Source organism: Branchiostoma lanceolatum, chromosome 1 (genome assembly GCF_035083965.1).
Source record: "Branchiostoma lanceolatum isolate klBraLanc5 chromosome 1, klBraLanc5.hap2, whole genome shotgun sequence".
Lineage (NCBI taxonomy): Eukaryota > Metazoa > Chordata > Leptocardii > Amphioxiformes > Branchiostomatidae > Branchiostoma > Branchiostoma lanceolatum.
Genome location: NC_089722.1, coordinates 43,084,003 through 43,108,845, shown reverse-complemented (window position 1 = coordinate 43,108,845; position 24,843 = coordinate 43,084,003). Strand labels below are relative to the sequence as shown.

At 44.6% G+C, this 24,843-nt stretch overlaps 3 protein-coding genes across 3 annotated transcripts; all 3 read right to left on the bottom strand.

Moving 5' to 3' along the window:
* LOC136424276 (glutathione hydrolase 1 proenzyme-like) lies at positions 1-7,285 on the bottom strand. The gene is made up of 11 exons (XM_066412814.1): positions 6,973-7,285; positions 6,321-6,535; positions 5,882-6,083; positions 5,393-5,553; positions 4,822-4,980; positions 3,981-4,117; positions 3,234-3,421; positions 3,037-3,146; positions 1,995-2,125; positions 1,536-1,661; positions 1-1,115 (listed from the first exon to the last, which is right to left on the bottom strand). The coding sequence occupies exons 1-11, from the start codon at positions 7,218-7,220 to the stop codon at positions 975-977; spliced, it is 1,818 nt and encodes a 605-aa protein (XP_066268911.1). The 5' UTR covers positions 7,221-7,285; the 3' UTR covers positions 1-974.
* A 7,635-nt stretch (positions 7,286-14,920) lies between these two features.
* LOC136424247 (toll-like receptor 4) lies at positions 14,921-16,954 on the bottom strand. The gene has a single exon (XM_066412782.1). It carries the CDS (start codon positions 16,625-16,627, stop codon positions 15,155-15,157), a length of 1,473 nt encoding a protein of 490 aa, XP_066268879.1. The 5' UTR covers positions 16,628-16,954; the 3' UTR covers positions 14,921-15,154.
* Positions 16,716-22,932, bottom strand: LOC136427122 (insulin-like growth factor-binding protein complex acid labile subunit). Its single transcript, XM_066415860.1, has 3 exons — positions 20,489-22,932; positions 16,971-18,398; positions 16,716-16,719 (listed from the first exon to the last, which is right to left on the bottom strand). The coding sequence occupies exons 2-3, from the start codon at positions 18,374-18,376 to the stop codon at positions 16,716-16,718; spliced, it is 1,410 nt and encodes a 469-aa protein (XP_066271957.1). The 5' UTR covers positions 18,377-18,398; positions 20,489-22,932.
* Positions 22,933-24,843: the final 1,911 nt, after the last annotated feature.

The window sequence follows — 24,843 nt, the reverse complement described above, 5'->3', positions numbered from 1 at the left end:
TTGCGCCTATCTTTATTCAGAATAGAAAATCCAAAACTTCGCCTATGTGTACACCGGTACCTATAGAGACTTTCACACAAACTGCTACGTCTTATAGTTAGTTAGCATTTGATCATCCATTCAGCCGATGATTTGATTTCATCTTTCACTATCAAATATAAAACCCTGCTCAATGGACTTCCAAATCTATCCTATTAATGACTTTAAATTCCTTTCTCTGCCTAATTCAACACCAAAGAATATCATTGTTACCATTAAATCGATTGCATAGTCAATAATAAACAATGATTGCAAGAGTATTCTGTCAAATTCGTGAATCTTATTCAGCAGTCATCCGAATATGGTGTTGTACAATTACTTCTTCGTTTTACTTGATTTTGATAAATTGAATAAAAACTGAAAAAATCTAATTCTAAAAAGTATTCCACTTCAAATGTCATTTCTACGTGTAATTCAGTATCCGATGACCCTAATTGGCCATGGAAGTTTGCTATTCAGTCGATACAGCCATACATGACATCGAGCTATACAAGCACTATAACCAGCACCAGGAATTCTGCTAAAGCGAACAACGAACTCGAAGTATAAAGAACCCTATTGCCAGCACTTTGAGATCACAAAAGGACTACATATAAACTACGGTCACTTCAAAACAGCTTTATGTGTGTATTGGACTTACTCTAGCAGTTTACATGCTTGAAAGTGCATCTGTGTCGGTACAAATCATTCTGAAGCAAAGGGCTTTGCAACCATCCCTAGCAGAGACGGGGGGTGCCATAAACTTTGTACAATTTATGATCCACTTCTGGCCACGTCAGGTGCTCTGTTTGCATAACGTGACGTCACAGAAGCGGTGGATTGCTCATTCATTGACAAAGACTGGGATCAGACAGTCGAAAATGTGGGTAAGTACCATGTTTCTGCTGGAAGCTACAGTTAGACCTTGCTTCAGAATGCCAGTTAACACGTTTGCTTTAAAACCCCGAGGGGAAACCTCCTTTAAGAGAGTCAGAATGGGCAGTGATGTCATCACCGATCTTTGCTATGGCCTGGACTATAGCGGAGACCGCCTCCTTGATCCTGTGACCTTTCTCTCGCAGTCCTTGCAAGACTTCCTGGAACAGATAACCAGATTTTGGCATCAAACACCTGCTAGCCAGGAAATAAGTTTAAGGTGCTCATGGGGCCACACTGAAGCTTAACGATGTCTCAATTGTTCCTTGACTCCGAGATGTATTGACTAGAGAGTGCTCTTTATTAGAACCATGTGTTTGTAAGAGTGGCCGAGCTAGTGTTACATCAAGAGCTCATTATATGTGAGTGTCAGGTCCCTACATCACATTCTGTTTTCTCTGCTTGGCAATCAAAATTTGACAAAGAGGATGGGAGTTGAACACACACACACCACTATACCAGTTGACTACTGGTGTGGTGATTTTATAAAATTGTGTGGCCCAAGTCCTATTGGAACACAGATGTGCGCCGCCCTATGTACTAATGCACCATCTGAGGCGGGAATAACTAACTGAACCCACCCCTGGTGTGAACGGCCTCAACTCCTCCACGTCGATATGCTGCGGCCTCAGCTGGTGATGCAGGCGGGGTTTCTCCACGGCGGCACCGATGTCGTCCAGTCCGAGCCAAAGGTGCTGCATGGTCACCTGCGATCAGCGAGGAAGGCAACACGTCGTTTGTTAAAGTAAACCAAGAGCATAGAAGCCATAACGAAGCCATTCTATTATCAACACGCACTCACGCAAATTAAAGCACATACAGTACACACACATTGGTGTCTGTAGAAACGATTTTGATATAGCACATTGAATAGATTTCTAACGATGATGTGAATATTACATAGGTGTTTTCGGAAACAAATTAACTAAATGATAACAGTTTCTTTTTTTCACACAATTTCAAAAAAGAATTAATTTCCATTGATCTCAATCTGACAATACCTATGGTCGAAATAGATTACAGTCGCAATTTTTTCTTACGTAAGCCGTTGCCGTGGTGATTTTCGATCCTCCCGAAGCCCCGACCACCATTCTGACGTCACCGTTAGAGTCCAGGATGATGCAGGGCGTCATGGACGATAGGGGGCGCTTTCCGGGCTCGATGAAGTTTGCTGAAATAAGCAGGATTTCATATAGTCAGATGACTTCATTCGGAATTACTCATTTCAATCAAATCAAAGTTCCAATATAATGAAATTCCCACCTTTTACATCAGTTATGACACGTCATCATAGTGTCACAACTTACAAGTGGTGAATACTAAATCCCAAGTAGTCAGTTATTACAATACATGACTCGTTCGACCGTTCCATCATAAAGGGGGAAGACAACTCCTTTTGTTAGTACATGTATTTGTAGCACGTTTCTTTGTTTAAAAACGTTTATAGATACATGACAAATCGTTTATAGATACATGACAAATCAAATAAATCATTTAGATTCAAGTCAAATTTATGACTCCATTTACGACGCTGCGCTGCTAATTAAACAATTATATATACTGCAGTGATTGAGAATGCAAAAAGGCGTATCACAAAATATCGTATCACAAAAATATGTTTTCTATTTTCAAGTCAAGATTCAATCTCAATATGTCATCCATAGAGATTCAATTCGGCCCGACCCCAGGGCATGTTTCTGTATCCCAGATATATCCGGGCCTGGCAGCTTTTAAAAGGGTTTTAAATTGGCCCTATCCCATTTGCTAAGATTGTCCATTGTACGTACCTGGGGAGGGCGGGACCCCGAAAGCGTTGGTGAGGTTTGGGATTGTCCGTTGTACGTACCTGGGGAGGGTGGGACCCCGAAAGCGTTGGTGAGGTTTGGGATTGTCCATTGTACGTACCTGGGGAGGGCGGGACCCCGAAAGCGTTGGTGAGGTTTGGGATTGTCCATTGTACGTACCTGAGGATGACGGGACCCCGAAAGCGTTGGTGAGGTTTGGGATTGTCCATTGTACGTACCTGGGGAGGGCGGCACCCCGAAAGCGTTGGTGAGGCTTGGGATTGCCCATTGTACGTACCTGGGGAGGGCAGGACCCCGAAAGCGTTGGTGAGGTTTGGGGAGGAGAAATCGTCCATCTCGTTGTTCAGGAGGATGCCAGTCGACGGTGATCGTCTCTTTGCGCCGAAACTACGGACACAATTGAAGAAAACGAATCATACAACTGCAGAATTGTGACAATGTCGCACAATGAAAAAGGATATAGGATCTACTTACTACGTGTTGACGGTGCTGGTGACGGCCACGGCGTCGCCGTTAGGCGCCATGACGGACAGGTGTGAGGTGCCGCCGTCAGGAGGCGACGCGTAGGACGGGCCGTAGTACATGTAGTTGTACGTCCTTGTGTCGTTTATCTTTTGTCGCAGGGATTCGGCGTAGGCACGGGACGTCATGTTTGTGACGAGCTTTTGGGGCAGGAAGAGATTTCAATTTAATCCGGACTGTCACTGTGGTCAACGCGAGTTTCGGAATGGAGCAAGTTTCGGAATGAAGCAAGCTTTGGAATGCAATGGAGAACGTTTCGGAATGGAGCAAATTTCGGAATGGAACAAGTTTCGGAATGGAGCAAGTTTTGGAATGAAGTAAGATTCGGAATGAAGTGCGTTTCGGAATGGAGTACGTTTTGGAATGGAGCAAGTTTTGGAATTGAGTACGTCTTACAATGGGCCACGTTTTGGAATGGAGCAAGGTTCGGAATGAAGTACGTTTTCCAATGGAGCAAGTTTTGGAATGGAGTATGTTTTGGAATGGAGAACGTTTCGGAATGGACAACATTTTGCATGTTTTGGAATGGAGTGCATTTTGGAGTGCAACACGTGGGAAAACAACACTGGGACAAAGTCAGTAGCATCCACTTAAAGTCTTTTCCCTTCATTGACAGACATTTGAAAAAGAAGGATGATAACTTAAAACTGACAGGTCAAGGAGAAAGGATTTATACAAGCGTAAGCACTCTAAACATACCTCATCTACGTCTACGAAGTTGGGATCTCCGAGTTCGGTTCTCTTAGCGTAGGCGAACTTGAAGGCCTCCACAATCCGGTGGTACGTCAGGATCTGGCTATCATCATCTTCCACACTGGAGGGTTTCAAACCGTAACCTGTGGGCTCCACAAGAAATTGAATATCTCAATATTGTTTTAGTTGTCATTTTGTGAATTTCTCGCTAACTTTGTCTTTGCATTTTCCTGCTTTCCTTTGAGACTTAAGACCCTAAAGCGGCACCCACTTTGAACCTGAAAGTCTCCAGTTACACCATTTTAATTATTCAGATATCTACAAACCAGGACAAGCAAACGCACAGACCAAAAACAATATTGGCATTGGAAAGTCTGGATGTCTCATCGATGGCCGTAAACCGTAACTACTTTCGATGCACTGAAATGGCTTAGTTGTGAAGCAAAAGACAAGCAGCGATGGACTTATATTAGACAATGTACAGAGCACATACACTGTTAGGGACTGCCAGCTGTGGTTGCAGTTCACCATTAATGCGCCAGAACTTGAGTCCTCAAACCACAAATTGTAGGAACATCAATTCAAATATCCAAACCAAGTTTTCGCGAAGTGCGTTCGAATTATTTGACGGAAGCCCGTTTAATACAAGTAGAAGCCCCAAAATATCACCCGGTCCGGAACACCCATATCGATGGTACATGAAGTATGGCAGAAAAGAGAGAGTATAACACGGTGTATTTCGTATTAGCCGATTTACCAGCCCGACCGTGAGTAGGATCATCCGAAAGGCCGGACTGTATGTTACGGTATCCCACCGGCTTCTACTTGTTTCCCAATGCCTTCCTACCGTTCATGATGTTGAGGATGAGGCTTAAGACGGCCCCGCTAGCTGGAGGAGGCGGCGACAGAACCGTCAGGGTACCCCCCGGCCCATCGAGAGAGATGTCGAGAGCAGACGTCACGTTTACCCGGTAGTCACGAAGGTCCTGCAGTGTGATGATCCCACCTACAAAATACAACATCTTCATAGTCCTTGTAACATTTATCATTACGTCAAGAACCAGCTTTTTGAAACGGATAGCACAATCTCCCCACATAGAAAACCTTTTTAAAAAGCACTTATTGTTCAGATCTTGGGACTATTCATCAGCCACTACCGCCAAAGATTAAGTTACCCCCACCCGCATGTACTGTGTGCAGAGACGTCAGATAGATAGACATAGACTAGACTAGACATTCGAACTTTTTGTTTTTCTCGAGTGACTTTAGGATCAAATCCTGGCGTGGATGACTAAAGTAAGATCAGGACAACTTGAACTATAAAAACCCAATCATTAGCCAGACATGCCAGAAAAGCCTTTAAAATACTTTTTTGCGACCGGTACCATTCCATTGACCGTAACCGATCTTCTACTTACCTGCGTCCTGTATGTCTTTTACCAGGCTCTTGGCGATCTTGCCCGTGTAGAAGGTTTCTGCACCTTCATCGGCAATCGCACGGAGTGTCTCTGCGAGCTTCGGCCGTTTCATGATCTGGTTCTCTCCCAAAATGTTGTTGTTCTCGTCACAGAAAACGTCACTGAGGAAACATACAGGATGGCGATAAATTTATAGAGTTTATACAGGGCAGATATTGGGTGAAAACAAAACTTATTATAACGATATAACGGAATGCCGGCAGAAATCAGCGCTAGCTGTTGGCATTTTTAGAAAACTTTTTGGTATGAAGGAGCTTTTCAAACCTCAGTGAAAGCTTTACTTCCACATTCTCCGTGATTGGACTTTTTATGAACCACCAGAAAGTGATATAGTATTAAAGCTGCGTTACATTTGACAGAGGATAATCGTCAGGAAAACATGCTATGGGCTAGAGTTTTCTAATCAGTTTACCTCATCAGTCTACCTACCACATATAGCTGTCTGGGTTCTGTATCTCATCCATGACCGTGGTATCTTCGAGAGCAGCAGCCATCGCACTGCCTATACAGAACCCCTCCTCCGCCATCTCTATAGCCGGCTGGAACAGGTCTCTCCACGGCAGCTTCCCGTACCTCTGGCGCGCCTCCCAGTAGCCGCGGATCTCACCGGGTACGGCAACGGCAAGTCCGCCTGGAATCAATGTTAAAGTGAGAGTGATAACGGTCCAGTTTAGTGAACCACTGCTTTACACTCCGGAGGCCCGTCCAAAGGACTGTGACCCATTCCAATAGTGTGGTCATATGCATGACAACAGCCGAACACGTGACAGCAATGATTTGCTCAGAAGTTTATAGCTCCGCCCGTCTTTCACATACTAGTGAAGTTTAAAAAAGGTTAGAAACTATGAGTACAGTTCAGCGCCAATACCTGTTGTCGAAGAAGTATCTTCGAACATGTCTTTGGAGGCTTCCGCGGGGGCGGTCTCTCTGGCGATGATGACATCTGCCGTGTAGGTTGTGGCGTTGTAAACGGTCATGATGAACCCCCCTCCGACCCCCATGCTGTGCGCGTTCATCAGCCCGTTGCACAGGAGGGTCGCGATGGCGGCGTCCACGGCCGAACCGCCCTTCCTAAGAATATTACTGTGGATACGGAAGACAAAGAGAAGGGTGTTGTTTATTTTTGTATTGTTTGTATTGTATTACCGGTAAACCGCCTCATGGCGTAACAGGCCAGGTTTGTACTGAACAGTACAGTGTGCATAATTCAGATAGATTTATTGGATCCACTCATACCATGCCCTTTTTGATCAGTGTGATGGGTCATTCTACGTGCTCGAGGCGTGGCTCTCCCAACACACGGAACCTCCAACTAAAGTCTTATCCGAGGGACGTCCTTAACCGAAACTAGGTACTCATTATCACCTGAGTAAATTGAGTAAAATTGCGTTAAGCGTCGTCCCCAAGGACACAACGTAGGGGCATGACAGATGATATGAACCCGGGACTTCTTTGTTCTGGGCCAAACACCCTACCATGACACCACACTCCGTTAAGTGAATAAAAGTCTTCAAACTTACCTGCCGATTTCCGAACACCTTCCCGAATCTGCGGCGACGGCGGCGTTTCTGTACGGCCCCTCGCTGCGCACAGGAGGGCTGGCGGGTTCGCATGGGTCCCCCACGACTTTTCCCACGACCTCAGGACAAGGTGGTTTCCTCTGGCAGATGGCCAGAGCGATAGCCAGGCCGATTATAATTGCTAAAGGGGGAATTATAAAGATGATCGGCAATGCTCGTCGGCATCTTTTACCTTTAGACCTTGGCATCTTCTTCCAGAAGCGTTGATGCGGCTGTTCTTGTTAACTGCATGAAAGAAGTTGTCGCGTGTTAGAAATAGTTCTTGACACGAGACGGGCCACTGACACTATATAGGGCCGGTTTATACGAGGCACTTTTCACGACGTACGACGTTTGTCGCCGACATTCGCCTATGACACTCTTTGGTACACACACGACTGCCGTGAACCGCGACGCGGAAATGGGCTGCCTGCGACACTTTTCCGTTTTCACGAGGATGGGCTCCCCGCCGCGGATGTGTCGTACGTCAACCCTGGAAAAACGCCGAGGCGCATCGCGAGGCCTGTTTACACGGGTTAGAAAATCTCGCGACAAGTGTCGTAGGACATTCGTGGTATGTGCCTCGTGTAAACCGACCCTACGTGCATCCGCAGCTTACCGTGCCATGTCAAGGGGGGTAAGGGGAAAACCCTGTATAGGTACCCGTACCCGTATAGGTACCCGTATAGGTATACCGGTATACCCCTTTAGGGGCCCCAACAAGCCAGGAAACACGCTAGTATGATGGCCGTCATATGGGCACCCAGAACGGCTGTTTTTTTACGGTCTCCACATTGATATAAGACACAAACAGTTGACCATACTCGGTCAGAAAATAGCTGAACAATCATATTTTTGGATTCTCGGAGACCTTTCAACTAAACCCGTTCTGAAAAGAAATAGAAAAAAACACAAACTATCAACCTTTCCGCTTTTTATTATCTTCAGATGTAATACTTATGATCTGTTTGGCTGGAGCTGCCAGTAAACCTGCGTAAAACCTACAGGAAACGCCGTTCTCGATGCACGGAAGGTCCGCCATGCATGGCAGACGGAAAGTAGCCACTTATTGCGAGTTATTGGCTAGTTCTGACAGGCTCTCCGTACGAACTTCGTAATTCGCAAATTCCGTATTTTCCCAAACTCAGTCTTTCATAGAAATAAAAAGATCCTAAAATATGATTGTTCAGCTATTTTCTGACCGAGTATGGTCAACTGTTTGTGTCTTATATCAATGTGGAGACCGTAAAAAAAGCCGTTCTGGGTGCCCCATATGGCGGACGTCATAGCGTGTTTCCTGGCTTGTTGGGGCCCCAAAAGGGGTATACCGGTATACCTATACGGGTACGGGTACCTATACAGGGTTTTCCCCCTACCCTGTCAAGGGGCCGAACAGAGGTCTTCTGTCTCGGCGAGATTGGCATGAGTGATTGTTGTGTACTACAGTTGTGTGTGATTTTTACCGACGGTTAAGTTCTCGGTAGCTTGTGTCTGCGTGTGTGTGTTGGTTTGTTTGTCTGTCTGTCTGTCGGTGGACAGCATAACCCGAGAAGTCGTATATCGATCTGGATGGTACGCCAAAAATAGTTACTCAAGAAACTGGATAAACTTTTGAAACAGACGTTTCAGACAGCATCTTGTATGTTTCGTCAGTGACTGACCTTCATCAACGGGTCTGGATGGTATTTCGTTTGTTGGTAGAGGTTTACAAAAGGAAGAAATAGATTGTGCTAGCTACACCCTTATTTGCATGATCAATGAGGCAAGAGAAATAGAAAAAAATCTAGATATGTCATGGAGGTATGAGGTCTCTGAACTCTTGTTACATACTGTGTGTACTATTGGGTCGTTATGGGCAACATTGCAAAGCCATGACTCATCCCTTGGGCAACATGAATGGGTGTAACTTGAAGAGTCTGCTGTCGCAGGGTCAGGAAGGTTACGCGACATACCTAGATAAAACTGGTTCTGACATACATGTACGCGATCAGTAGAAAGATTAACATCTCAAAATCTCATTAAAACATTTGTTATGTCCATGATGTTTGACTTTGTCATAAAGGACAAAATCGTGTCGCGGACAAACTTTACTGATTCAGGAGTAAAACTAAAGACGAGGCTGAAGGGTTTTGATTAATATGTTGCCGACGTAAAAAGGTCAAATCATTGGGAAACGCACATGTCTAGAATACTTATTACACTGTATCTCTGGGTCTATGGCATGAAGCTGTGTCCAACTTCAGCTGTGTCTATCCTTACACACACACACTCAGTCACTCACTCACTCACTCATTCACTCACTCACTCACTCACTCACTCACTCATTCATTCATTCATTCATTCACTCACTCATTCACTCACTCACTCACTCACTCATTCACTCACTCACTCACTCACTCACTATCACTCACTCACTCACTCACTCATTCACTCACTCACATACTCATTCACTCACTCACTCATTCACTCACTCACTCACTCACTCACTCACTCATTCATTCATTCATTCACTCACTCATTCACTCACTCACTCACTCACTCATTCACTCACTCACTCACTCACTCACTATCACTCACTCACTCACTCACTCACTCACTCACTCACTCATTCACTCACTCACATACTCATTCACTCACTCACTCACTCACTCACTCACTCACTCACTCACTCACTCACTCACTCACTCACTCACTCACTCACTCACTCACTCACTCACTCACTCAATGCCGCCTGGTCCCATGCATACGGTTCTCCAGGTAGATCCTTACACAAGCAAGGAAATTTCTAATTTCTCAAAACTCTGATTTTTTTCTGCGCGACACACCGACCACTTTTAGACATAACGACTTTTGCTACGCGACACTTAAAAGCCCCAGAGGCGTCTCATTGTTGTGGCACATTCCACTGTTTTGGGGAGGTGCACACGTTTCGCTGTTTTTTGCTTTGCACACACTTCATTGTTTTGATAGACTAGTTTTACTGTTTTTACGGATGTTGTAATGTGATTCAATCAATTCTAGTGAATTTCAGAATCAAAATACATTTTTTGGCAAAACATGGTGTTTGATAGCCAAACGTGTACATGCAAGAATGCGGCAAGACCGATCCACGACCCAACCCAACCCAAAGGAATGCAGCAAAATTGGCCCAACCCAGTACTCTTCAAGCAGAGGTTGGTGGGGAAGGTTGTGACCGTTTTACTGCATATGCCGCGTTTTTTTTGTGCAGTTGGTGAGGAGAGCGGACAAAAGCGGGGCATATGCAGTACAACGGTCACAACCTTCCCCGCCAACCTCTGCTTGGAGAGTACCAACCCAGATGAACGACGCTAACCTAGAGGAAATTGTTGCTATCTAAGCGACGGGCAAAAATTGAGTAAGCCTTCACTAATTGTAGCTTTGTGCCCAATCTTCCGAATTTTTACCATGGCCATCCCCCTAGGCCAATTTTTTCATGGCCCTCAAATCCCTTCTCCCACCCCACCATCATGCTATTTTTCTTCTATATGACGTTGGCCTTATGGTCATATGGCGGGGGGTCATCCTGTTGTGTAAAACAAGCAGCCATGTGGTGGAAACAGTCGCTAACGTGTGTGATAGTTACTACTAGTACATGATGGACTATAGATCATAACATAACATAACATATCATAACATTTTCTCGTAAATCATACAAACCAGGCCTGAGTACTTGCTTTGCTTTAAGTCATGTCTAATGTTATTTACCTTAGCCTAACTTTCAAATGCTGCAAGTATGAATTCCCCGCCATGCACCATATGGAATTATAGCATACGAAGCAGAAAAAAATGCAGTTATCATGTGTATTGTCAGGACAACACATGTATGTTGTCTACAGTGATCTTTCTTTCCCTATTGTCATCCTGACACAGAAATATTTATATCTTCCAGATCTCCTAACACACGTGTATGAGACTCCATATGTGTGTGAATCAAAAGTAGAAATCCTGGGTATTTTCAAACATTGACTAGATTACAAAAAAAAAAAAAAGACAGCCCAATCTCAGCTAAGTTACATATGAGTTGCTTCTGACAGCTTGGCTGTCGTTTCCTCGTCGACATTTGATGTGACACAGGAACCAACATTTCGTCCTGCCTGAACAGTTCCAACAACTTTTTCAACGGTAAAATGAACAAAGGACGCGCCACGTATCAAGTCGGATTGTTGTGAAACAGTAGAAAGACTAGCCTGGATACCAGACCCAGCGCGATACGGTACTACTCCCGTCGGCCGGGGTCGCGACACGCCCCGCTGCCGGAGTCGCCACGTGCACCCTGCCGCTAATCATCTCTCGCGTGAGCTACCTCGGGGTAAGGTGCACGTGCCCGAACCCTGTGAGCGGGACATACTCCTACCTCAACGGAAGGGATTGGTATCGCCTCACGCGCTATGGGTCAAGCATGCAGGATATAGGAAGACTCACCAGAGTTTGGATGCTTGGCAGATCTTGGCTCTTCTGTCTGAGAACGTCTTAATGTGTCAGGAGTCCGTCTTACACTGTTCCTCACTGCCGTGCACTAGTGGTTGGACGAGGTTTAGATTTGACGCTGGCTGTAGTGTTACTTGCCCACAGGGTATAAACCTGTGATAATTACTATGTCGACCAGATAAAGGTACTTGCGTGGCATCGTGTGGCGCAATCGGTAGGGTGTTTCGTCCACAACGGAGAGGTCCCGGGTTCGAAACCAGCGATATACCCCCGAAATTGTGTCCTTGGACACACCACTTTTCTAACTTCATAGTTAGCACACTATCACTTCACTCAGGTGTAAATGAGTACCTAGCTTCGGCTGAATGTTTGAAAATAATAGAGCATTCCTCGCAGTCACAGCCGAATGCCAGCCAAACACAGCCCGCCTAGCACCCGAACCTTTCCCGACCGTGGTTGGAGGTAACCTCCTTTGCAGACTCCTTCCGGCTGTTTTCATTTTCTAAGTTCCCGTTTTACTATTACATCATTTTCTTGTTGTTGGCCGGGAAGGCCAGTAATTAGGAAAAAAAATTAATAGCATAAAAACAATAACTTGAAAGGGAAAACAGCCGGGAGGAGTCTGCATCGGAGGCTAGGTTGGGGGGGAGGTCGGGAGGCCATATTCGTGTGTAACCAGGCTCCAGAAAGGCCTGATGGTGGCTACTCATTTTGTACTCAATGTCATCAACTTTCTTTGCCTAGCGCAACGTCCATTTCATGGGGAAGGGTGGAATAAATAAGCGCAGTGAATGGGATAGAACGTATCCAGCAAAGAATATGCACACAAAGAAAACCAAGAAAAAGGTTAAGCTCACCGCTGCAGGTTAATAGTCGAGGCCGATGAATCGTGGTGCTTTCCTGCGGCTTGACGTGTCTCTTGGTTGAAGGCGGGATTGGGATCATCATGTATGTACCAGAGGCTCCGGATGTTGATCAAAGGTGGGCGAGAAGGCGCGAAAGTTACGAAAACAAGAAGACGCTTTACAATGTTCACGTGAGACCCATGTGTGGGTGCACGGCCATGGTCACGGTCACGGTCACCTCTGTATAGCTTACATCACACCTTGATCATGCACCCATCATCGCGGCTTCACGTGATCATTGTAAAGCGTCATCTTGCTTTCCTAGCGTTCATGACTTTGCCCCCACCTGTTTTTTAAAGTAAGTAAGTATGTAGTATTAATTAGCTACTGACCTCGAAATCCAATCGAAAAAAATCTTCGAACGTTGTTCTTTTTTGTGTACGCTCTCAATCGTCCATTACACATCTAATACAAAATGGAAAATGAAATACGTTTTATCTGCGAATATCCCAAATTCGAAGCCGAAAGAAACAGATTATCCACGAAGGTACCCGTAATCTCTTTTAGCTTTTCTAGATTAAGAAATTCACAGAAACTCATATTTCATTTGAAACCATCCAACCCACTCATAATCGAAAACGTGGGACATTTTATTTTCCACTGCTTTCAGAGAAGTCAAACCACGTATTAGTATCGTATATATAGAAACTTATTGTAGACAAGCAACGTAGTTTAATCATCGTCGCTTGTATCACACGCATGTTTCACTGTATGTTTCTGCATCGTTATGAATTGCTGTCAATTTGCAATCAGCCTACGGGCACGAATTTGCAATAAACTTTATATTCAATCCTGCGGGGTGGTCTATTCTGTGGTAGCCGAAAGGATACGGGGGGGGGGGTACATCTAGACTCTACCCCGGGGCATATTCTGGTCTGGGGGGTATGATCTAAAACTACCCTTTACACCTTCATCTCGCAGGGTTGCATTCTGGGCTGGGCTAGCCTTAAGTACACTTTTGGGCAGCTGATGTTCATCTACGTGATTCGAGCAATTCTTAAATAACGCGTGACGAATCATTTTTCAAATGCGTTTAACGATGAATTCAGGACGACAAATATCATGGTTACGTAAAATTCAAGAGACTAATTACGCTTCGCGAATAATGTACCGCCAACGCTTAACATTGACTTACAGTGGGCTCGCCACGCCTCACCGGAAAATAAAGGCATACAGACCGTCAAGGTCTATTCAGCTCCAGTCATGCATGGCGGAATAGTTCAGTGCACTGCCAACACGCTGACATGTACACATTATGCTTTCTTTGGCAGTTGGAAACAGTACTTAACGGTGTTTAAAGCTGTTTGCCGACACATCCAGGTCTTTTTTGCAATGCTGTAAGTTGTGAGGATCACTTCACGGTGCAATATAAATGTGGGCGCACGGGGGAGCCGCATGATAGGCTGGATCTATGGACGGGTCAAAGAATGGAAAGAAACATCAGGCCACATTTGAGAAAATTTTTAACACGACTTTGAAGACAACATGCTAGCGCAGGAAGCATGTGTCACTTCACGTGGGCTTTGTGCAACGTAACATTTGAATTGATTCTCGCGGTAGTGTGAATTACTTCTCGCGGCTACATTAATTGCATTTGTTGGAAACGACAAAACGCAGTCCTGCCAAACAGCGGACACAGGATCACAGCGGTAACAGGATCCCAAGCAGACCCGGGACCTCAAGCAGATACGCCCCCCCCCCAAATCCGATTTTTTTTTTCAATCACCACACGTGTTAAACTCCTCACCCTCTGCTTGGAGATTACCTTCATTACGTTACGTTTATCGCCCACGGTCCATTCATGACCACGACACGACCGTTTGTTCATGCAGGTTTCATATTTCAAATCAGAGCACACTGTGCAGCATGTCAATTAGTATTACTAATGGGTTCATAATGAAAACAAATATAATAACACAGCACAACAACCGTAATGGTACAATGTCAAAATATGTACGATCATTCAAAATGATACGAAATATCATCAACTTACAGTCATTGACTAAAACTACACGGTGCTGTACAGTGTATGTATGCATATACATTAACTGAATGTTTGTAGTCAACATTATAAGACAAGCTTATTGTAAACTCATGTTAGAAGGCTATTTGTCAATAAAGATAACATGGGAGATTGTGGTACATAAAGAAATACAAAACGACAAGTTAATTCTAAAACTTGCTATGTGCATTGTGTATCACATTAGTAGGATGCACTAAATAGCACATTTTTCATAGCTATAAATGTCATTTATAGTAGTAAATGTACAAAGGTAGTATTATATTTTTTTACGATTCTAACCATAATATCAATGGTCTCCGTTTGGATCTCATGATAAAAGCCACCACTTTATATGATATAACAATAAACTATCAATCGTCATCACACAAAAATCCGAATCTATAAAACTTAGGCTCACGCAAGTCAAAGTTTCCAACAATAGTAAACAATTTAACGTCAATAGGATCTTAGAAATGGTAACATGATGATAAAAGAATTAATGATACAGACAGAAAATTTAACCTAATTACGTAAAGCTATTTACATCAACGCCTTTCGACCATCTCAGAGACGGGTGCGCCATAAACTTTCTGCTTATTTTGATCCACTGCTCACTGAGTCACGTGTTCTATCTGCATAACGTGACGTCAGAGAAGCGGTTGATATCTCATTCATTTAGAGAGACTGGAGTTAGTGAAAAATTTGGGTAAGTCCAAATATTGTGTTGGAAGTTACAGGCACTTTGATTCAGAACAAACAACGAGAAGTAACTTTTGACACATAGTGGCTACAGTGGTAGGAGAGGACCGTCGTCTCCATCTCCAAACCACTGGTCGTCTGGCAATAGAATTTCATCTTGCTGTTCCGGAAGGTTCCGCATGGGGCCATGTATCTGCACTTCTACAATGTTCCTTACCGGAGCCTGTTCTTGTTGTTCCGCAATGTTCCGTTCCGGGCCCTGTGCCTGTTGTTCCGGAATGTTCCGTTCCGGATCTTGTACCTGCTGCTGAGGCTCTGGGTCCCGGGGTAGAGGATCGCCCAGAGCGTGTCGCAGCCGCTTCCAGAACAGCGGCCGTTTCCGCACGTCGCCCGGCCACACCAGGTACGTGTCTCTGTTCATCACGGCGTTCAGATGGCGGAACCGTTTCAGCAGTCTGTCAGGAATCCTCTCCAGAAACACCAGGATGAGACGCCTCTTTCCCCCCTTCTCAAACATGTGGTACTGGGCCATCTGGAACTCGTACTCGCACCACTGACTCTTCAGGAAGTTCCTGGTGATGATACAGACGGTTCTCCGACTGTTTTCCACGGCATCCGCGATGTTTTCCACAATGGGAGCGCCGACTGCAAAGTCCCTCTCGTGTATGACCAGACTGTAGTCAGGTTCCAGATTCTTTATTGCTTCATGTACAACCCACATGACGTCCCGGTTGTTGTAGGCAAGGAAAGCATCGTGCGTGTATTTGAGCGGCTCTTGGTTCTCTACTTCGCCAATCTTCGGTCTCCTCCACTTGGCCAACTGCCACAGGTAGTACTGAACACGGGCGATGTGGTAGTCGACCAGGAAAATGGTCATCATGGCGACGAAGATGCCCGAAGAGGCGAGCACACAAGCCAGGAGGCGGTTGGGCCGGAATCCATGACTACAATCCGTGTCAAAGAACGTGCCTTCTGTTGACCCCTGTCTGTCGTTATGTTGTTTCTGCGTCAATCCGTCTATCAAATGTCGTCCGTGCAGTTGTGCTGGACTGGTACATGTGTAGCCTCGAGTAAAATCAGGATAAGGGTTGTGCAAGTTCGGCACCCTGTCGTATTTGTCGTTGGCCCACTCAACAAACCACGTTAACTTGCAGTCGCACAAAAACGGGTTGTCAGCAATGTCTATTGTCTCTAACCGGTTGACAACAGGACCGAATGTTGTTTGATTTAACACAGTTAATCTGTTGCTCGCCAGATTCAGGTTCCTCAACCCGTACAGACGGTGAAAGGCGTTCCCAATCACTGCTATCCTGTTGGCTGCCAGGTTTAATTGTGTCACGTTGTCCACACCTTCAAATGTCATCTCTGTTATGTACTGTATCTTGTTGTCACTAAGATCAAGGATTGCTAGCCGCGATAGTCCACGGAAGGCGGATGGCATGACTGTGCTGATCTCGTTATTACTGAGATCCAGATGTTCCAGTCGGTCCAACCCTCCGAATTGTTCTCTATTGATAAACTGGATGTGGTTGTGAGAAAGAGTCAACGTTTTCAGGTTCATCTGATATTTCAGTAAAACCCAGTAGTCGCGTAAACCTTTCGCTGTCAGAACATTATTATCTAGCCTAAGTGTTTCTAAGATTGATGGCTCACCTGTCAGTAATAAAGGACCAACAATATTTCTGATATTGTTGTTAGAAAGGTCGAGATACCGTGCACTCGTAATGTTTACATCGTCAATATTGTTGTGCTGCAAATCAAGCACACCAATATTCCTAGGTAGACAATCGCCGTCAATCTGAGTAATCGCGTTATGACTCAAATTCAGATAATTCACGCTTTTCAAACCACTGAAGTTAAATGATATTTTACATGGTGGTGGATGTGTGTGTCTGCTGTTTAACGTATTGAAACTGAGATCAAGATAGTCCAAGGTCCTTGGAAGTTGAGCTCGGGAGGTTTCCAAGTTGTTATGGCTCAAATCAAGATGAGTAAGAGAGGTTAGTCCTTCAAATACGCCCGCTGGCAATGTAGAAATTTCGTTCTGTGTCAAGTTAAGATGAGTGAGTGAAGACAGTCCGCTGAACGTCTTGTCTTCTAAATCATCCAATGAGCCCCGCGTCAAGTCCAGCCTTTGTAAATGTGAAAAACCAAGAAAAGCGTCAGCTTGTATGGCGTCAATGTTTGTAAAAGACAGAGTTTTCAATTTTTTAATATCTCTTATTCCCGCAATGACGTCCATTACGGATTCCCACACATGAAATGACAGCTCCTGAATCTGCGTGTGTCGGAGTTCAGGCAGGACGTCCTGAATGTTGTACGGATATGTATAATCATAGTCGAGGTCCAACGTCTGAAGATGTGAGAGTGACTTCAGCAGGCCGGGGGCTATCCGGGCGTCAGTGTGTAAATGTTTCAGACTCGCCAACATCGGCCGGAACATTTGAACACTGAGGGCATAGTGGTGAAATATATCGATTTCTATAGTCTCTACATTAGACAAGTTTCTAAAAACAGGTCCGAAGTAGAGGTCACTGGTTCTTGGTAGATGATTGAGACTTATTTTTCGAAGGTTGTACAGCGGTGCCCACAGCAGGCGTCGTTGTAAGAATCCACTTCCGCTGTTGACTCTTCTAGCGGTGGTCTTTTGATCCTCCTTCGGGACGTTGCTGATTTCCCTTATGGTCAGAATTTCCAATGAGGTCAAAGCATCAAAAATGTGATCGGGTAAAATGTTGACATCCCTCACACTAAGCTCTAAATGCGTAAGTTTAGATAACCCCGTGAACACTCCCGCACTGACTGCATCGGTGAAAATCGTCACCCGCAGATAATTCAGGTTTCGCAGATCTTGGAAAAGTCCATTTCGAAGAGTATACATGGGTCTCGATTCCCTCGACCATATCAATCCAATTAAACCATCCCATCTCTCTATACTCATATTAATACGTTCTAAATTCTTCAACCCTGCAAACGCACCGATCTCAATGGTCTTTAGAGCATTTCCAGACAGGTCTAAGGATTTCAGATTTCTTAACCCACTAAACGAGCCGTTGTACACATAGGTTATGTTGTTATAACTGAGATCCAAAGTGGTGACCGACTCGGGGATGCCGGGCGGTACCTGGTTTAGACCCGCGCCAGTTGTTATGAACCGTGGATCCTCTACATCTCCAGCACACACCACAGTTGTTGAGTTCCAGGTCTGACACACAGGTGAGAAGAGTTGCCCTCTAACCCGTCCATGTTGGGTGATGAACGCGGAAATCACAGCTAAGCAGACTGCGAGCAGAGCGGGTTTAGACTCCATGTCGATCTGTTATGTTGTGAACCTGTGAAAAAATATGAACGTCTGGTAAGTGATATCCTTTATGAGCATGACAGTGAAATCACGCATGGACATTTTCCGACTGACGGTCATTTATTTTCAAAGGGACTTTATCCCCCTCTAGGAGGAGAAACGAGGTTTTTAAAACAGTTCTTACGGTATAATTTGGAAACTCTGTACTTTGGAATTGAATGGATAGCCTGGGTGCAATGAGCTTGTCAAATACGTGAAAGGTCAGCTTTTACACCTGAGCACGGCACTTTTGTGCAAAATATTTGTGGGACGTGGTGATTTCCAATAACGATAACTCTAGCCCCCAAACCCCTTCCCTAGTCCTAATCATAACCCTAATCCTACATGTAAATCATGCCCTGCTCCCATCGACCCCAGCCCTAACTCCGCACAGGTGCAGTACCTGACCTCTCAGGTATTTAGCAGCTCCATGATTTGGCGTCACACCTGGCTCTGCTTCACTCATAGCCAAACATATTGGACGGTTCCCAATAAACAAGTTATCTGACCCTTAACGTCTCTACCGTCACCACAACAAGGACGGCGTCGTTCTTATGCAGCAAGACAAATTACCTGAGAGGAAGAAATTCACCAATAGTGGCATGCAGGCCACAACTTTTTTTCTATTTTGTCCATGACATTGTGCTGCCTGCAACAAGAGGTATGTTGAACTTTAAGTTTGTCTTCAGTCACGAGGAAACAGAGAAGGTGGACGGATAACTGCCGTGGCTCGAATACTTATTTCCGCGTCAGCAGCCAATATAGACTCGCAAACCTAAACCGGCTGTCACTTCTCAATTACCACATTCTTTACCTTTTCGCACTGTAAACATACGTGTTTTTAGGCAGCGGTTCTTGCATGACGGTAAACAGAAGTGATCCGTCCCTAGGCACTCTAAACATGACCTGGTCGTCACAGTGAGCAGAAGTGAGCTATTCAGGTGCTAACGCTGTTATGCTCTCCGAAGGATACGATTTCAGACTGAACAATAGGACGTGTTGTGCATATCCATGACGCTCGGGGGACCGCCTAGTCATGATCAATGTTACAAATCTCTGCGAAAGACGGTGAATATCTAACACCGTGGCCTGATATGTTATGAATAAACAGGACGCCAAATTCTACTTCTGATTATTACTAAAAGTTGCAGGGGCATTATGTGACGTCAAAACTGTTTAAGAATTAATTTTTTTGCCTTACAGTAGTATATCAATCCGCCGGGATACATAAACCCACCACTTTGAAAATCAGTGGGTTCGAGATATCTTAAGTGCAGCACCCCCGGTGTAGATATACATGTATGTGCATTATACTGGGGGACGTTGGGTTGGAGATCTGTTTGGACGTATCTTTTCAGGGTGCCGGAAGTATGTACCCTGGTGGAATTATGTCAGTAGATGTTACACCAAGAAGGAAATGGTGGTGCTATGAAAACCGACCTGAAGCCAACATGTCTCTGTTTTGCACTGTAACCTGGTATTGATGACTGTTATCTACAGTATTTTTGTGTTTGTGAACTCGGACGAATCTAAGAATGCAGTCTGAAACCTGCCGATACCTTTAACATACCGATGCTGTGGAGAACTAAAAAGGCCATATCGTCCTGTGTCCAACCATTAAGTTATTTAGATACACAAAACCAAGAAAAGCCCCCTCTTTCTGAAACTGTTTTTTTCGTCGTCTGATATAATTTACGTCCCTATGCACTCGTGTAGTCTATTAGGAATTTTCCTCCGCACCAAGCATCAACAAGCACAAAATGCACATTGAACGTTAGGGTAAAAGATCAATTTTTTAGCAGAATACCCCGTCTCGTCTGGTGACTGTCACGTTCAAATCTGCAACGTAAAACTCTCTTCTGGGGCCGGTAATCTATGCCTGATGCCCACTCGCCACCACATACCCCACCCCGTCCTACTATAGGTACGTGTTGACAGTCACTCAAAGAGAGTATGGCAAGTCTACATCTATGCTATAATTAGATATACTATATACTATAGGTATACACACGGCACTCAGCCATGCAAATAAAGGGAATGAACATATCTAAAAAGGAGGAAGTTGTAAAGTTCGGAACTCACCTTTTTGGCAAGATGTCTGTGAGAAGAGCTGAACCGGCGGTGGGGCGGCGCGGAAGGGACGGCTTCTCTCGTCTGGAACTCCCGTCATCTGCGGACTGCTCACAGGACTGGCACCTGAGCTTTCTTGTTCCGCTTTGTTTGAAATGTATACCGCACAGCAGTCACGGTCTGTGGAGAGTGTGACAGTGGTCATTGTTCCTCATGAAGCTAAGGAGGAAGTGTGGACTTAAGCCGTGCGAGGTTTCCTTGTCAAGGCATGCAGATGCCAGTACGTTAAGGTATATGTCTTGATAGACCAAGGAGGTTACCTACTTGGATAGACCAGCTATACCTATCCCAATTTACCACTTTTGTTATTCACAACGAATTCCATACGAAAGCAAGGCCTGTTTCAAAGGTTACTATACCATTACAACATATTCTAACAACACACTGTATTTTTCTACAGTCCCGTCCTAAAATATGACGTCTGTTTGTACATGAAGCAAGTCCGATCTTATTTCCGCTTCACCATGGCCAGCCAAACCATGGGCTTCGATTTCTTAATTACCACCTTCTCCGCCCACCGTACTGTAAACATGACCGGGTCGTCTCAGTGTTTGGGAGCGGTTCATGCGTGAAGGGAAAGCAGACGTGATCTATTCAGGTGCTAACGCTGCTGTGCAAACTTCCCTTTCAGAAGGCTAAGATGCCAGACTTAATACCGCTGCGCGCTTTTCGCTTGGTTCATTTTAACCCTGCTTATTAAAGCTAAAAGTGCTAAATGTTCCGTAATATTTGCATATTTGTGACTGTATAATATTGTCATTTCGATACCCCTTATTTGCATATCCAGATCTCACTAACTAAATCAACCGGGTCAAATAAATGTATACTGGGAAAAACGAATACAGAAGAAGTTATCCTTCTCTGATTATCTAACGGAAAAAATTGTTATCTCCATGAAAAAAGGCTTTTTCATGAGATACTGTTTTGCTTGCGTTTGGTGTCTGTGTGTATGTTTGTGTCACCGGACGCTTAAAGTCGCCATAACTGTAGAACCTGTACATGGATTGAATTGATTTTTGGTATGTGGGTGGGTGTCAGGTGGAGGAAGGTCAAGGTCGATTTTGGGCTTCCTGGCATGTGTGACTGGAACTGCAATGGCGTATTTGTTAAAATCTTAAATGTAGAAGAACTGAAGAGTGGATGGACAGATCGTCATGTTCTTTGGTACACAGGTAGGTTAGACCAAGTTGTACACACTTAAGTGCAAACTATGCAAATGAGACCGAATTTGCATAAGTTAGGAGGTAAATCGTTTGCATGTGTGTCGTCGGATGCTTAAAGTCAGCATAACTGTAGAACGTGTAGATGGATTGTAATGATATTTGGTATGTGGGTATGCGCTGGGAGGAGAATGGTCAAGGTCGATTTGGGGCCCCCTGGTTTGTGTCCCTGGAACTGCAATGGCCTATTTGTAAAAATGTTCTAAAGGGGAATAACTGAAGAAAGGAACAACAGATTTTCATGTTATTTGGTACACAGGTAGGTTGGACAGAGATGTACACACTGAAGTGCAAATCACGCAAAGTTAGTGTCTTTGCGTGTGTGTGCGCGTGTGTGTATGTTTGTGTCACCGTGTTTGTATGTATGTGTCACCGGACGCTTAAAATCAGCATAACTGAAGAGCGCGTGGATGGATTGAAATGATATTTGGTATGTGGGTAGGTGTGGGGAGGAGAAAGGTCAAGGTCGATTTTGGGCCCTCTGGTATGTGTCACTGGAACTGCAATGGCGTATTTGTCAAAATCTTCAAAGGAGAATAACTGAAGAAAGGAGCGACAGATTTTCATGTTATTTACTTGGCAGGTAGCTTAGAGAGGGATGTATACAATAAAGTGCAAATTATGCAAATTGGACTTAATTTGCCTAAGTAATGGGAAAATCTATATTTGCAGTGTTGGCCATTGTGGCACTTCTAACAGCTGTTAGTGTTGATAGCGAAAGTGGGTCAATGTGGAACCTGAGCCCCCGACAGCTGCAGGTGGCCGGGGGTCATACCATTGAGCGATATAGAATGGGGGAAACTGGTTTAATACAAAAAAAGTTTCATGGAGATTTTGGGTCCTAAGACTCTTGTTATCACTTTGATAAATACGGCCATGTTGGGTGATGAACGCGGAAATCACAGCTAAGCAGACTGCGAGAAGAGCGGGTTTAGACTCCATGTCGATCCTCTTCGCTTTGAACCTGTGGAAAATACGAACATCTGTTAAGTGATATCGTTTATCGAGCCAGAAAGAAAAGGAATGAAATCATGCGTTGGAATATTTGCATTCATTTATTTTCGATGAGACTTTTATTTCCTGGCAGAAGAGGAAAGGTAGCTACTCCGTGGACGCGACGTTGGGAGCGGGCCAAAACTAACAAGGCTAGACTCAAGGGGGATAGCCTCCGATGCAGACTCCTCCCGGCTGTTTTCTTTTTCAAGTTACAGTTTTATATTATTAAATTTTTTCTTTCTTATTGCTTCCCGGCCAGCAATAAGAAAAAAAAGTAATAGTATAAAAACTGTAACTTGAAAAAGAAAACAGCCGGGAGGAGTCTGCATCGGAGGCTAAGGGGGAGTAGTCTTCGCGGTGTTTTAAGTCGCCGTTCAAACAATTCTGAAATAGAGCAATAAATACAATAGGAAATGCAAATTCGCGGTGTCATGATTTCGTATTGGAGAGGTCACCGCGAAAACCGCGAAATCGAAGCCACCGCGAATATGCCAGGATAGTAAATTGGAGGCCTTGTCACCATTGACTTGCTTTTGTCTTGCAGCTGTTCCGGATGACGACATACCTTTGCCATGAAGGACGTATCTGCCACATGGCCAGAATCATAGATCACTTTTCTCTCGAATCGTTTTCTGTGATTGCCCTCAATCAATTCAAATGGAAACTTCACGACCTTGATTCTGTACTACAGGTCTACACTTCCTGTGTAAGACCTGTACCAGAGTTTTAAAATGTGTCAGGTCGTTAGTTTCTTCCGTTGACAGAAAATGGCATGCACAACAAAAACACCAGAGACTGCGACAATTTCAGTACCGAGGTTCGAACTCTGGCCATGGTGACCTGTTGTATTTCGGGTAAATGACAACAGAGGCAGAGAACTTCCAAAGACACTAACAACTGAACTGCGCACACAACTGCACAAAAATAAGAATCACATATAACGAAATATTTGGTTTTAATACCCAACTGCACAAAAATTAGAATTTGCACCATTGAAAATCATATTACGCTGTCTGCTTGACTCGCGAGCAAATCGGGATGTTTATCTATCGCCATAGAGGTAAAATTTGAAATTTCAATGGTTTGACTCACAATGGGGGACCAAAAAGACTGATGATAGACGTCCGATTTGCTTGAGTGATGGAAAAGGACTGAAATATCAAACACATGGCGGTCGATTGGGCCACACAGGCGTTAGTATATTTACTGTACGCATTCCAGATCTCCGAAGAAGCTGCCTTCTATCGCATGAAGTGAATATGGTTTGCCTCGCTACGTGGAAAGTTGTGCATGACTTTTGTGTACTTGTCAAGGTGGGGCATTTGGTGGGGCAAGCAAAGTAATGGACGTGACCAGATTACAAGAGTCGTCGCGTGTCTGTTTTGTTTATTCAGGTGTAACTTACCTGTTGCTGGCGCCATGGAGGCACAAACAAAGTTCACTCACAAAAATGTTGTCTTTTACAAGCACGTACTTCAGGTCAGCTTGTTGTCGCTGGGACATCCCAGCCACGGCCGTCCAAGCCTCGAGAAGAGCTAAAGAATACTGTAGACCCACCTCCATTCTCAGACACCCATTTGTGACTTTGGACAATATTGGATAACTTTGACTACACTTTGCGAATGATTTATCTCTTACGTTTTATGGAGCATTCCGGGGAGGTAAGGTAGCACATGTAACTTGCTGCCAGCTACCTTTTATTCTTCTTAACGCTGCGGCAACTCTCCTAAGATCTATGCAACCCTTATCTTCACTTCGGATGTGGATTAGGTCCGTGGGTAGATTCAGGAGGACCAGCAATGTAAAGTGTCCTTGTATTCGTGGGGTGTCGGGGGTCTTTAGAACATGAACTCCGACACAGCCAGCCGTTGTGACTCCTGGGCAATCTGGCGTTCGACCTCGCCATACAAATATACTTAAAACGACGAATTAAGGATAACAAATGACGTGCTACGTAGAATAAATGCGACTGATTACGCTTCACGAATATTTTACCGACAATGCTTAACGTGAGCGGGACGGCTACGATTATGAATTAGAACAGCTCGCTACTCCTCACGAAAAAAGTATGCCGATCCTTATAAATCTCTC